Source organism: Eptatretus burgeri, chromosome 4 (assembly GCF_056783735.1).
Source record: "Eptatretus burgeri isolate ZD-2024b chromosome 4, Ebu_testis_v1, whole genome shotgun sequence".
Taxonomy (NCBI): domain Eukaryota; kingdom Metazoa; phylum Chordata; class Myxini; order Myxiniformes; family Myxinidae; genus Eptatretus; species Eptatretus burgeri.
This window is the reverse complement of record NC_140964.1, coordinates 49046863-49059362: the sequence shown is the minus strand read 5'-3', so window position 1 is coordinate 49059362 and position 12500 is coordinate 49046863. Positions and strand designations below refer to the sequence as shown.

Here is a 12500-nt window from a genome sequence, read left to right as displayed (position 1 = left end):
GCATCTGCCCTTTGTCCCTTTTTCTCTCGGTGCCTGATTGATTATTTATTTGCTACAATTATTTTGATTGATTTTTATTTATTTATTATCCTAATTAATAAATTGCTTTGTTTATGTTCCAATCTGTCCATGCTTGTCCTTTCCTTCCTTCCCAGGTCCGGCTCTTCTGAGGAGAAACGGGGACGAAACCTCCTCATAATACACTCCGTACCTGTGGCTGTAATAATATAAAGTTTATTTCAGGTGAGTAATAACTTTTCCAATTATATAATGAAACAATACTTTGAAAAACATTGTCTATACAAATAAGTGTTTGTGTGTGTGTGTGTGTTTGTGTGTGTTTGTGTGTGTGTGTGTGTGTGTGTGTGTATGTATGTGTGTGTGTGTGTGTGTCTGTGTGTGTGTGTGTGTGTGTGTGTGTGTTATTGTGTCAGTGCATCTCCTCCCAAAAACCATAAAACCTGGGAGCCTAAAACTTTGCATGCATCCCATGAAATCTTCCAAGGAATTGCAAGAGTGAAAATTGGGTGTTTGGGTTAATTAAAACACCCTTTTTGAAGATAATTAAAGGTCATATTTAATTATGTCCTTCATTAGGCAATCCTTGGCCTCTGGGGTCTTAAGGTATTTCCGGGGTAACCTCACTGGGGTCTGAAGCCACCATGTTTTTTGGCTTGCTCAACCATGCCTTAACTTGGAACAGGCCGCAACGATTTAATCATGATAATTTTTTTTTCACCTTCCTCACTCATATTATTGAATGCCTGTTCACCATAGCTACAAATAGCTGCGAACATCACTTTTGTAAGTATGATAGGGTTTCACATTCAGAGCTTGGAACAATTTCATGCATTGTATGATACGATTTTCCACTGGGTAGAAGACTCGAGGCTGGTGGAAATGCTGTACTTAGTGTCAGGTCAGATTAGATCTGTGACTTGCTACAGGTACCATATAAACATGCACTAACCTGTTCCATGGTCAGGTTGTCCCTCACTGTGAAACTCTTGGATGGCCGGAATGTGAGGAGACATGTGGATCACATGAGACTGTCAACCTGGGATGTAACCGGTGATTTATCTGGTCCATCTGAAACATCTGTCAAGGCCAACGCATGTGAAAGGCCTGCAAACATCATGCAAGAGGACAACACTCCAGAAGGCTCTTGAAAAGAACCTTTTCAGGGTCCTTCTGCTGTGGAGGAATGTGAACCACCACCTCCTGTAGCACCATTGGAAGAGCGAGTACTCCAACACTCTTCCAACCTCAGAAGACCTCCTAATTGTATGGACTTGTGAATAGTATGCAGACAAGTTAACTTCGAATTAACTTTCATCGATGATTTGGTTTTACTGTTTCTCACAATGTTTGGTATTACTGTTGTTGAAGGCAAACTGCTATGGTATGGAAAGTGGTTAAGGGTTGATCGTATTTTCGAGTGGCTTTGATGATTTATGTGGAATTGCTACACGAGTGCGTGCTTTAAGTTATGAGTGTATTTGAATGATGGTAGGTTTGCACGTTTCAGCTTAAAAAGGAAGGAGTGTGGCATACACCCCTATTGTCATTGGTGGTTTGGGCCGGTGGCACGGGGGTGACGTCAGGGAGGTGTGACAATGGCGGTGATCCTAAATGCCTCATGTGAGCTGTGATTAAACTTGAATGGAAGGTCGAGCCTCTGAGTGATATATTCCACTCTCTTTATTCTTTTTCCTCGAGCTATCAGGGTCCTGCTTGTGGCATGAGCTCATTCTCTCTCTGCCTGGGTTGTCGCACTCGTTTATTTTCTGGTCCTGGATATATTGGTTCATGCTCCAGACAGAGCTGGTGGACGCTCATTGGTGGAGAGCAGTATCGGGGCCATTTTGGAGAGCGGTACCAAGTTGGGAAGGGTGACAGTGATGAACGTACCAGTCCCAATTTGTCTCCCCATGTGAGTGTGGTCTGATGGGTACCCTGTTTTGTTAGCCGGTTGGTAAGTCATAGGTTAAGTCTGCAACTTGTACATTTGCTGTTCTGTTTTATTATAAATACATACCTTGATTGCACTCTTTTTATTGCATTTCCCCTTTTCCTGCCCCAGTTTCCCTTTGACCCCATTAAAGCTCATAAGTTCCCCTCCCTCCTTGCCATACCCCTCATCACTCTTTTGTCAATAAATTTTAATTATTCTTGGTACATTTCCAATCTGTCCGTGGTTGTCCTTTCTTCCATTGATCCAGCAATGTCCGTATGTAGATTAGCCGGGAGGTTATAATTCCTCACTAATGGGCTCTCGTATCAGTCCAGCATTGTGCTCGCGGAAAGCTCGGCTGTATTAATCAAGATTTAATAAGGATAACAGCAAAATTGCAAGAGGGCGCGATTCCCCAATAAGGAGATCATGTGTTATTCGGTAAATAGTGTCAGACAGAGGACCCTAAGTCACGTGATCAAGCTTTTGGTATTCACGGTCGTTTAGCGATCCGCCGTGACACGAAGTTTTTCGTGTGTGACGGCCTGCAATCCAGTGAGTCTGAGGAGAAGCAGGGATACACCCCACTCCCCCCCACTCCATTCTCGTAGTACCCCCACAACCCTGGATCTGCAATAATATCCTCGTCAGCCAAGTGACGGATTGTATTTGCTAGTTTAGAATATATATAGATATTAGAATTTGATGAACGTACATTTTCAGTACTCGTCTATTTATGACGTCAAGATAGACAAGCTACATATATGAACCCAAATGGATAGGTGCATTTTCAAAGATTGGGAATCATCATCCTGGTGAGTGGCTCGAATATTTCAATAATGACCAAAATGACCAAATTTTCGAACCAAAATGACCCTGCCAGACAGTTCAGAGGGAATGTGTGTATCTCTATGCTATCACATAGACCAGTCTATTACAGATCACTGGAGTAAAATGGCCTCCATAATTGTGTTGGGTGACAGGCTTTTGCAACACACTCTGAAACACGAAAAGTGTAACTTGAATGAAACTTATGGCATAATGTGATTCCCACACCAGGGATATTGATACAGTGAGATAAATGAGTTATACCAGGGGCAGTTGTACATTGCTCAAACTGATATAGGATCTGGATGCTAAATACTCATTCTGCATCTCTCTTTCTCTTTATCTCTATCTCTATCTCTATCTCTATCTCTATCTCTATCTCTATCTCTATCTCTATCTCTCTACAAGCAAACAGCCAGACAGGGGTGACAACATAGCCTCCGTTCACCTTCGGTGGCGGAGGTCACTTGAGAGTTCATTGAACACCTCGATCATAAACTGACATTTGTACACAGAGACAGACAGAAGTGAACTGATTGGTTAACCCTGCTTTTTGCTTCGTGTACGTGGGTAATGAAAGTTACCTGTCCATCGATTACAACTCACCCTTCCCAGAGGAGTGGAATATTGACTGACACCATTAAGAATTGACTCAAGCACCGACCAGTCCATGCTGATTTGTTGAGAGCTCCTTGACTGCTGTCATTCACTGTGAATACAATGAAATACACAACATGTAGAAATAAAAACAAAACAGCAGAAGAAAAAGAGCAATCAGAGATTGCAGACCCTCACCAAGATTTTGTGGTGTTTGTGTAATGTTGTGTTGTTACGTAATTAATAATAGACATAACTCGAATTTCCACTTTATAACTTCTGCCAGTGATGACCAGGTACCAAGATGTCCCACTTTGATCGGACAACCATTGAAATCAAATGGAAGACCAACCAAATAGTACAGTCCTGCATTGGAGTCCTTAGAAGGAATACAAACATGCAAAAAGCAGAGATTAAGTCTTTTTTTTCCCTTTTTCTTGTATATATGATCGAGGATCTTATGAGAGCTAAAACTAAAATTTGGAGGAACCTGGATAGCATTCGGGTTTCAGCTGCTACTTCTCTACCATCAAACCCATCCAGGCACAGCCAAGTGAGCCTTATTAAAAAAAAAAAATCAAAAAGAACCAACATCAAAAAATTAAAAATATTCTGGTTGTCAGACCATGCGTCCAATCAGGTTGAAATTTAAAACAAATATTCCTCATCATTACGAGATCACAATTTGAAGTTTCACGTCGATCGAAGAAGCAGTTAAAGAGAAAGAAGTTAAATATTTTTGTTCAATCCAATATGGCTGCCAGACCATGTGACCTATCAATTATTTGTGAACACCCTGTTATTGCCAAGGCTTGGGGAACATGTGTGTGAAGTTTCCCCTGGATCTGTCTAACCGTTCTGGAGAAGATTTTTTATCGGTTTTAGGGTAAATCCAATATGGCTGCCAAACCATGTGACTTATGACATCATAGTTGGGAACGTATTGTTCCTCATGGATAGGCGGTCATACTTGTAAAGGTTCACCTTGAACTGTTAACCATTTCGGAAAGGAAAATTTTTGAATGTTTTTTAAAAAAAAATATATGGCTGCCGAACTGCATGACAAATTATGTCATCAATTTTTTTCTGTCGACCAATTTATCCCAAGATAATGAAGGAACCTATGACATCATACAAAAATTATACATATTCCCCATGCAGAGTACTGCATTGGAATGTGCCAAGTTTCAAATTTTCCATGATGCAATATTTTTAAGATTTCCAACATGGCTGCCACAACAAATGATGTATGACATCATAATTATCTTTAAAACATTCTCCATGAGTAGTTGCTCCGATGGTGAAAATGTTGTGTCAATCCGACAAGTGGTTACAGAGAAAAACTGTACTCATGCTCTGTGCGGACAAACAAACAAACGGACCCAGATGCAATACCCTCTCCTGCGGCAAGGGTAATAACATCATGGCTATGAAAGCAGCCAATAAAACTGGCACTGTAAAAGCAACCTTACCCGACTACAATAACAAACTGTAATATCTGGCCATTATGCCACATCACCATTATGCCACAATCAGGAAACAACCTGTAAGATGTGGCCGAAAATCTAGATTTTCAGAGAATCAGCTGGATTATGCTTGTCTTTGCTGGACATGGAAAAGGACCACCATATAAGATAGCTTTTACTGTGTGTAATATTCCGAATGTGTGAGATACTCAGGAAGCCCGTCTATTTCTTTTTGCAGACGACTTCACATTATATAATACAGTACCACATCCCACTGCCAGGCGAGAACAGCAGCAGCTCTGGTATCGGTATGTATGTATGTATGTATGTATATATATATCTCTGTATCTCTCTCTCTCTCTCTCTCTCTCTCTCTCTCTCTCTCTCTCTCTCTCTCTCTCTCTCTCTCTCTCTCTGGAAAGGATTAGGCACTGCTCCGATCGATAGAACATGCCCTTCCATGTGCGAAAATCTCAAAGCTTAGCCACTCACTCTGAACGGATGTTAAAGTAAACTCACATACTTATTTTTTCATCCAATGGAAGAGGTTCACTCTCTTGAACATTGACGCCTCACCCTCAGTCATGACCCTTCATGGGCCGACTTCATCGCAAAGCTGGTCTCCAAAGCTCGCAAAACACTGGGCATCCAAGTCTTTGCTTGGTAAATCGCAGCTACTCACAGTCTACAAGGCCTTTGCACAGAGCTCAATGGAGTACTGCTCTCTGCTATGGGTTCACACCCCAGCATCACATGTGTTTCTCATCGTTTCGGTGGAATCTAAAGCTCTCAAAAGTATTGGATTCTCCTGTGATGAGGCCGAAGCTCCAGTGTCTGTTGCTCTCACATCGCAGACAGGTCAATGGTCTCTGTTTTATATCATCTATTCTCCAACATTGCCCCCTCTGCTTTCCCAGTCCTCGGATATGCCCAATCAACTCCAGGATGCACGTGTTATTCCAATAACGCCTTCTTGGGTAAATTTCCAAAATCGAGGTTGACCATATGATACCTCAACTCCTTTGAACCTCGCTAATGAACCACGCTCTACATTTTGTTGTGTTACACTCTTCCCTCCAGGACTTTAAGCATGAAGTGTACCAGCATTTCTTGTCATCCCCAATTTTGACCCATTATTTTTATAACCACTATTAACCATTCCTAACCCAACCACCCTACTTGCTAGTTTCAGTATCCTGCGCTCCATCCTCCTCTCTTTTTTGTTTGTTCATTCCCTTGATTGTCCCACAGTCAATTCTAATTTACTCTTCCATGAGCCTCCATCCTGCAAAGAAAAAAAAAGAAAGAAATATTGTATACACATCCTTTAAAGGCTGTGGATGTATTTTGATAAACCCTACAGTCAGTAGATACAGGTGTGGGTATAAGTAAATTAAGTTGCTGGTCAGAAGGTACATTTACACAGTACAGGTAAATTTGCTCTCTGGAATGATATTTCAGTCGACCTGCAGCCTGTAACAAAACCTTCTACCTGGTGGAGCCTACCTGTAGCCCGTGACAGTATTCAGTATGCACATTCATGACTGCTGTCATTTCACATTGTTACCCAAAATAACGAATTTTAATATATCCGCATGATGTAATGAACAACTCAGATCAAAATAAAAAACTTTACCTTTGCAACAGCATTGGTTGAGAATGTCACAGAAGTCTCCAATAAAGGTTTTGGAACTTTTTGTAGTTGAGAATAAAGTTTTGTTGGTGCCGAGTTTAAAGGAAACCTTCGCATACAGACAGGTACCACTGTATTTTGGAACAATGCACAAACTGGTTTTCTTGTCACGCCAATCTACCATCACCCTCGGGTGGTTTGGAAATCGGCCATGGGACGTGTCGGGTGGATTTTCTGTAATCGTGTACCTGGTCAAATTATTACATACAAAGTCTATAGAGTCCACCTGGTTTTCTCACAGGAGTTACCCATTATGCCAAGTGTTTGTGCTTTATTAGAACGAGCTTATGTATTACTATCACAGTGTAAGAGATGAATAAACAGTGAGTTAGCAGTGAGAGGGTGGGGTGATGTGGGAGATGGGGGTGGAGTGGGGTGGAGTGGAAGAATACTTGTGAAAGGAGTGACAAAAGGAGAGCAACTTGGATAATGAGAGTTGGGTGTGATCATCACAAATGTAGGTGGAAAGCCTGAAATCCCCTTCGGCATTGCCACGTCGAGGTTGTTTGAATGTTGTGTCATCCAGAAGACAGTTTGTCCAACTTGTGATGCTATTTAATTTATTGTGTGTGCAGTGCCGTCAAGTAGAGCTACCTCTCATGAACCACTGAACTGGAGATACAGCAGGAAGGTTCCCAAGAGGACAAGGTGATCAACCTTATCACAAGATTTTCAATCCGGACAGTTTTTCTACCAAGCAAATGGCCTAGTCTTGCAAACCATTCTAAATTTTCAATAATATTGTCACCGAAATGACTTATGAGTTAATGAGGGGTTAATTATTCACCAGTGATATCATAATGAGTGTTAGGTAGGTGTTTCTAAACACAAATTACTCTTGACCAGAATCGCCTGTCTCTACAACTTGCTTGTCATCCCCATCCTGTGTTTTATTTACATCACCCCCATTATGCTTAAATACCATAAATCAACCTCTGCAAATGGCTCCCAGGACCTTCAGCCAAATGCAACAACAAGAGTGTAGCCACACACGAGAGATACAGTGCCACGCAGCCACGGACAGCTTGCTGCAGACACCCGACAACAATACCAGACAGGGAGAGGAGTCCATGGCTATGCCACACTTGAGACTCCACAAAATACAGTCACAAATAAGTTAGGTAATATTAAAAGTACTTGGAAAGTGTTGTGGAAAATGAAAATTCGAGTCGATTTAGGGATAAGGGGTCGCTTATGTATTGATGGGACTTGAGAATCAAATAATTCGACCACCAATAAAAACAATCACTTCACATTGTTATGCAAAATGAAAACAGGAAGAAAGTAGGACGAAGGTAATAAAATGGAGGTACTAGAACAGAACTCGATCAAGCACATTCCTCAATTATGCTGACCAGTTTACCTTGTGTATTCCACTGATAGGTCGGATCTGGATTCGGACCAGAACCACAATCGAAACAACTTGTCACACTCCCAACCTGTCCACCAACTCCGAATCCGTCGATAAAATGTTGAGTGGCGGAGAAACAAGGTTTCATGTCATTGAGCAAGAATGAAATAATTTTATTGTACTGTATTAATTATATACAGCTCATATACATTAAACTCGTGCGTTTATTATAAATGTAAAAACAATGCAATGGTGCAGGAGAGTTTGAGAGTAAAATAACAAACTAAATTTAAAATTGTCTTTCAATCACTACATGTGAGAAATCAGGTTCAAATTTCTGATAAGGAGCAGTTCTCATTTGAATTGTGTCTTCAGTAGATTAAAGGTCAAAATGTCATCTCAAACAAGGAAGGTGAAGGAAAAATTGACAGCAATCTGGCACCAAGCCCAGGCACTTCAGGTTATCAAGGTGCAAAAGGATTTTTTGCACAAACGTCTTTGCAATTATCACTCCTACCAAAACTGGAATAAGATTCTTTAGCAGAGACAAGTTCTTCAAAGATAACCTCTGTCTGAAATGTTGTGATCGACGTTCAAAACCTCGGCCAGTTCAAGCATCCTTCAGGAATCGAACCAGAATGGATCTCAGGAGACGGAAAGCTTTATTTTTCAAAATCGGTGAAAGGCTACAAACAAGTTATTCATAAAAAACTCCATATGTATTCATTTCTTGAGCCGAAAACAGAGCAAAGTGAGTGGAGTTAGTAATCCTTAAATTTGTGAGAGGAGCTCCAACTTTGAAATGAACTTGTGAACCTTTGCAGAAATCTCCAAGATGGTTTTATCATTGTTCTGCAGGTTCAGGCCACTTTCAGAAGATCATTCGAGAACCAGTATTTGGTCAGATAATTGGTATTAAAGGAGGGAAGAGATGAGGAGAAAGGTGGAGAGAGAGAGAGAGAGAGAGAGAGAGAGAGAGAGAGAGAGAGAGAGAGAGAGAGAGAGAGAGAGAGAGAGAGAGAGAGAGAGAGAGAGAGAGAGAGAGAAAGAAATAGTGTGTGTGTGTGTGGGGGGGGGGGCGTGATCATTAGGAACTTTTAGGGGGGGTTAAGGTCCTGAAATTGTGGTTGTCCATAAAAAAAGTGAAGGAGTTGCAGTGATCCGGTGAGCAAGATTCTGGTTGGAGGTCGGAGAGTAACTCGTGATCTTTTCACGACTCAGCTGAGCCACATTCAAGGTGCAAGTTTGGGGTTCACTTTGGTCAAAAACAAAAAGTAGTTCTATGCAGTCTCTCTATCGAGTGCAGCCTGTGGCTGCTGGTTGCATCATTGGTTGGGGCACGGTTATTCCGCTGATGCAGTGTCCCCCTTACAAGTACACTGGTACTTATTTTGCCAACCGCAGAAGGATGACAGACTGAGTCAACCTCCTAGTGAGTAGGGTGAATATACTGATTCTGGCTCACTTTCCCCCATGTTACTGAATGGGGGATAATCAGCGATTCATATTTTTTTACCCTAAAAATAAACCCTCTTTTTATCCCAAGGTATATTTATTTGTCTCCCCTTTTAACCTAGGGGCACTCTTTTCAAATAACCAATGCAATAAGATAAAGATTTGTTCAAGTAGTAAAGTAGTAATGTGATTTGTTAAAGGTGATTCTAAAGAAATATCTGAAACATGTAAGCCGAGGAGAACTCTTTTTCAAATAACCAATGCATATTGTTTAGCTCACTCATTGAACCTACAAAGATTTGTTCATTCTCAAATTCCTTCAATAGTTTAATTTTCTTTACACAATAATCCCCATCTAAAATATTTAAAAATAAAACATTTGAATCCTTATATTTTTCAAGATACCCCTTTTGTGTCATTATGAAATGATATACTTCTCTTAATGCTCTCATCTGACTACATCCTGAGCCACATATCATTTTGAGATTATAGTAAATTGTTTTTCCATTGTTCAATTGATAACCATCAAAGTTTTCAGTCCATTCAAGGATATTTATTTTTTTTCTTTACATCCTCTAACTTACTAGTTTTTAAATTGATTCGCTTATTTGTTTTATTTACCTTTGTTTTAGTTATTTTTTCAATAAGACTTATTTGATATTTTTCACTATCATTATATTTTCCATTTATATACCAAGACTGAGATTCTCTCCACTCTTTAGCTTGATTAATACATGGTTTGACCATTTATATATTGGGAAAGAACGCGGCGGTAGCCCTTAAAAACTCCAACCCATCTTCCCATCGTTGAAACACAATCTATTCCATACACTCTATCATACAATATCCATATAGAACACAATCTATGCCATTATCTAAAATAAATCTCTTATTATCAAGGCTCCTAATTCCTTTTTATTTACTTCTTCACGATATATCTTATGTTTATAACTTCTTATTATATTCATTTTCCTATATTCTTCTTTCTTATTCATCAAACAATTATAATAATTTCTAAAAGTTATTGATTTCTTTATTACATATTTCTTTATTCCCTTTAACCTCTTATCAACCTGATCACCATACTTATAAGCATATGCCTTTGCTCTCAATCCAATAAACTCACTCATTACTTTTCCACCCAACTAATCCTTAACTATACCAATAACCGTTTCATTCTTTTTTGAAAATAACTCGCTCTTGTTACTAAAATTACTTGTATCATATACTCCAATATTTTTCTTCATATCTTTATAAACATCATCAGTTTTTATATCTTGGATAAAACGATCAGTGTCCATATACAATAATGAAACATTTTCACCATACTCTTTCTTTAAGCCATTATACAAAGAATCAGATATCAATATCTTTGAAAAATCAAGAACCGTTCCAATATAAATTGGTTTATCCATTACAATACTTTCCTTTTCCATATGAATAGCAGAAAAGTTCTCTGAAAAAACCTCTTCTCTCTTTAAACTTGGTTTATTTATCAATCTCGAAGCTTCTTTCCAAGATGTTGCAAATCTAATGTTTTGCATGTTTCTAACATTCTCAATTGTCTTTCCAAAGACAGTATTATTCATCAATTTATAGAATTCCCCTTCAAATTTTACTTTTGTATTTGTTCTCATATCTATATTGAATTTAATATACTTTTTCATCCAAGGACTTTGCTTAATTTTAAAACTATGAATTTTAGCTACTCTCAATCCTTCTCTCAAAAACTGTTTCAAGCTTCTCTGATGCAAAACTTATCCCTCTTTATCATAGAATGTAGTTAATAACTTTTTTGTTGATTTGCCTTTAATATTAAAACTTAAATCACTTTAATATTAAAACTTTTATGATAATCACTTAAACATTCTCTCTTTGGGATTTCTTTCTCACATGCAAAAGGAAGGTCTTTATGCTTATCACTCAGGAACCTCAAATCAACTTCAAAATAATAACCTTCTTCTTCCTCATTCAATTCCTCTTGAGAAGAAATAACAATATTCATCAAAGCCTTTTCATAATCCTTTTCTTCCACCCACTCTAATTTACCATAAGGCAGAGATTGAGACAATGCCCATCCATACAAATTATTAGCATCAAAATACATCAAATAATTATTATGTTTTTCACTATCATAATTTGGAAGATATTTATTATTTGCTTTAGCAGATCTTTTTGAACATACTTGTGATATTCCACCTCTCTTCGACTTCTCAATCATCAAAAGCATATATACATCAATGATTAAATCTATATCTTGTTTTGTCATTTTCAACATTGCAGTCCAAGCTAAACCAGGAGCTGTGAAATAGTGGGCAGGATCTAATCCATAACAATTTTTATTATGACAGAGTGATCTAAAAGCTTCAAACACATCAGCTAATAATAAAACATCTGTTTTTAGATACAAATCATGATATTCTACAAGGTTTTTTATCTGAAATATTTTCCAAATTTCTTGTGCGTGCTTATATTCCTTATCACTTATCACTTCTTCATAAAGGTTGTTATAGAAACTTTCTTTTGAAGGAAGTTCTGTCTCTTTAAATCTCATAAATGAGTCCATATAATCATAAGAATAAATTCCCTTACTTGTAAGAATTTTCTCATGACTGAATTTAATTCCTTGTTTGAATTTCCTCTCTCATGACAATTCCCTCTTTAATCAGAATTTCATCTTTAATCAGAATTTCCCCTTTAGTCAGAATTTCATTCATTGTTTGAATTTTCTTTATAATTAGAATTTCATCTTCAGTTAGAATTTCTTCATTAATTTTCTCATTAATTAGAATTTCCTCTTTACTTTGAATTCTCTCTTTAATCTGAATTTCCTCTTTAGTTAGAATTTCCTCTTTTGGAAAGAATGAATTAAGACTTGGACAAGACCCGTGGAGCTTAGATTTGATGCTTGGTAGGCTAGTGGTGTTCCCATAAACTTGTAATAATCTAGAAACCTAACATGAGTTAAAGGTTTTGTGAATATCATATTTGTTAATGAAATATACTTTTGACTTGTGTTTGTTATGGCAGAAATATTCCCTGGTGTTTTTGAAAGTTCATTGATAAATAGATGTGTATCATAGTTGGCGCTGTTGTGAAGAAAGACTAGAATAAAAGAAGGAAATTTATAATTAAGGTTACAACAGGAATGAGCGG

General features: G+C 38.3%; 3 protein-coding genes across 7 annotated transcripts in view; 2 read left to right on the top strand and 1 right to left on the bottom strand.

Moving 5' to 3' along the window:
- The window catches only part of LOC147028000 (uncharacterized), a 21073-nt gene extending 18548 nt beyond the window's left edge, over positions 1–2525 (top strand). Inside the window, exons 10-11 of the mRNA XM_085880248.1 lie at positions 156–243; positions 986–2525. Of these exons, the coding sequence (XP_085736374.1) occupies positions 156–199 (44 nt within the window). The 3' untranslated portion in view covers positions 200–243; positions 986–2525. The remainder of the gene's footprint in view (positions 1–155; positions 244–985) is intronic.
- The window catches only part of LOC147027999 (gap junction beta-2 protein-like), a 37331-nt gene extending 29408 nt beyond the window's left edge, over positions 1–7923 (bottom strand). The window contains exons 1-3 of one of the 3 annotated variants that reach the window (XM_085877920.1): positions 6482–6755; positions 6025–6130; positions 3389–3491 (exon numbers count right to left, since the gene is read on the bottom strand). In XM_085877920.1, the coding sequence (XP_085734046.1) occupies positions 3389–3454 (66 nt within the window). In that variant the 5' untranslated portion in view covers positions 3455–3491; positions 6025–6130; positions 6482–6755. Of the gene's footprint in view, positions 1–3388; positions 3492–6024; positions 6131–6481; positions 6756–7901 lie in introns of those variants that run through there. The other 2 variants (XM_085877921.1, XM_085877918.1) reach the window with 2 other exon arrangements.
- Positions 6981–12500, top strand: part of LOC147027997 (uncharacterized) — an 89029-nt gene continuing 83509 nt past the window's right edge. For all 3 annotated transcript variants that reach the window (XR_015057376.1, XR_015057375.1, XR_015057379.1), the window contains exons 1-2: positions 6981–6995; positions 7114–7186. The gene's annotated coding sequence lies outside the window, so the exon portion shown is untranslated. The remainder of the gene's footprint in view (positions 6996–7113; positions 7187–12500) is intronic.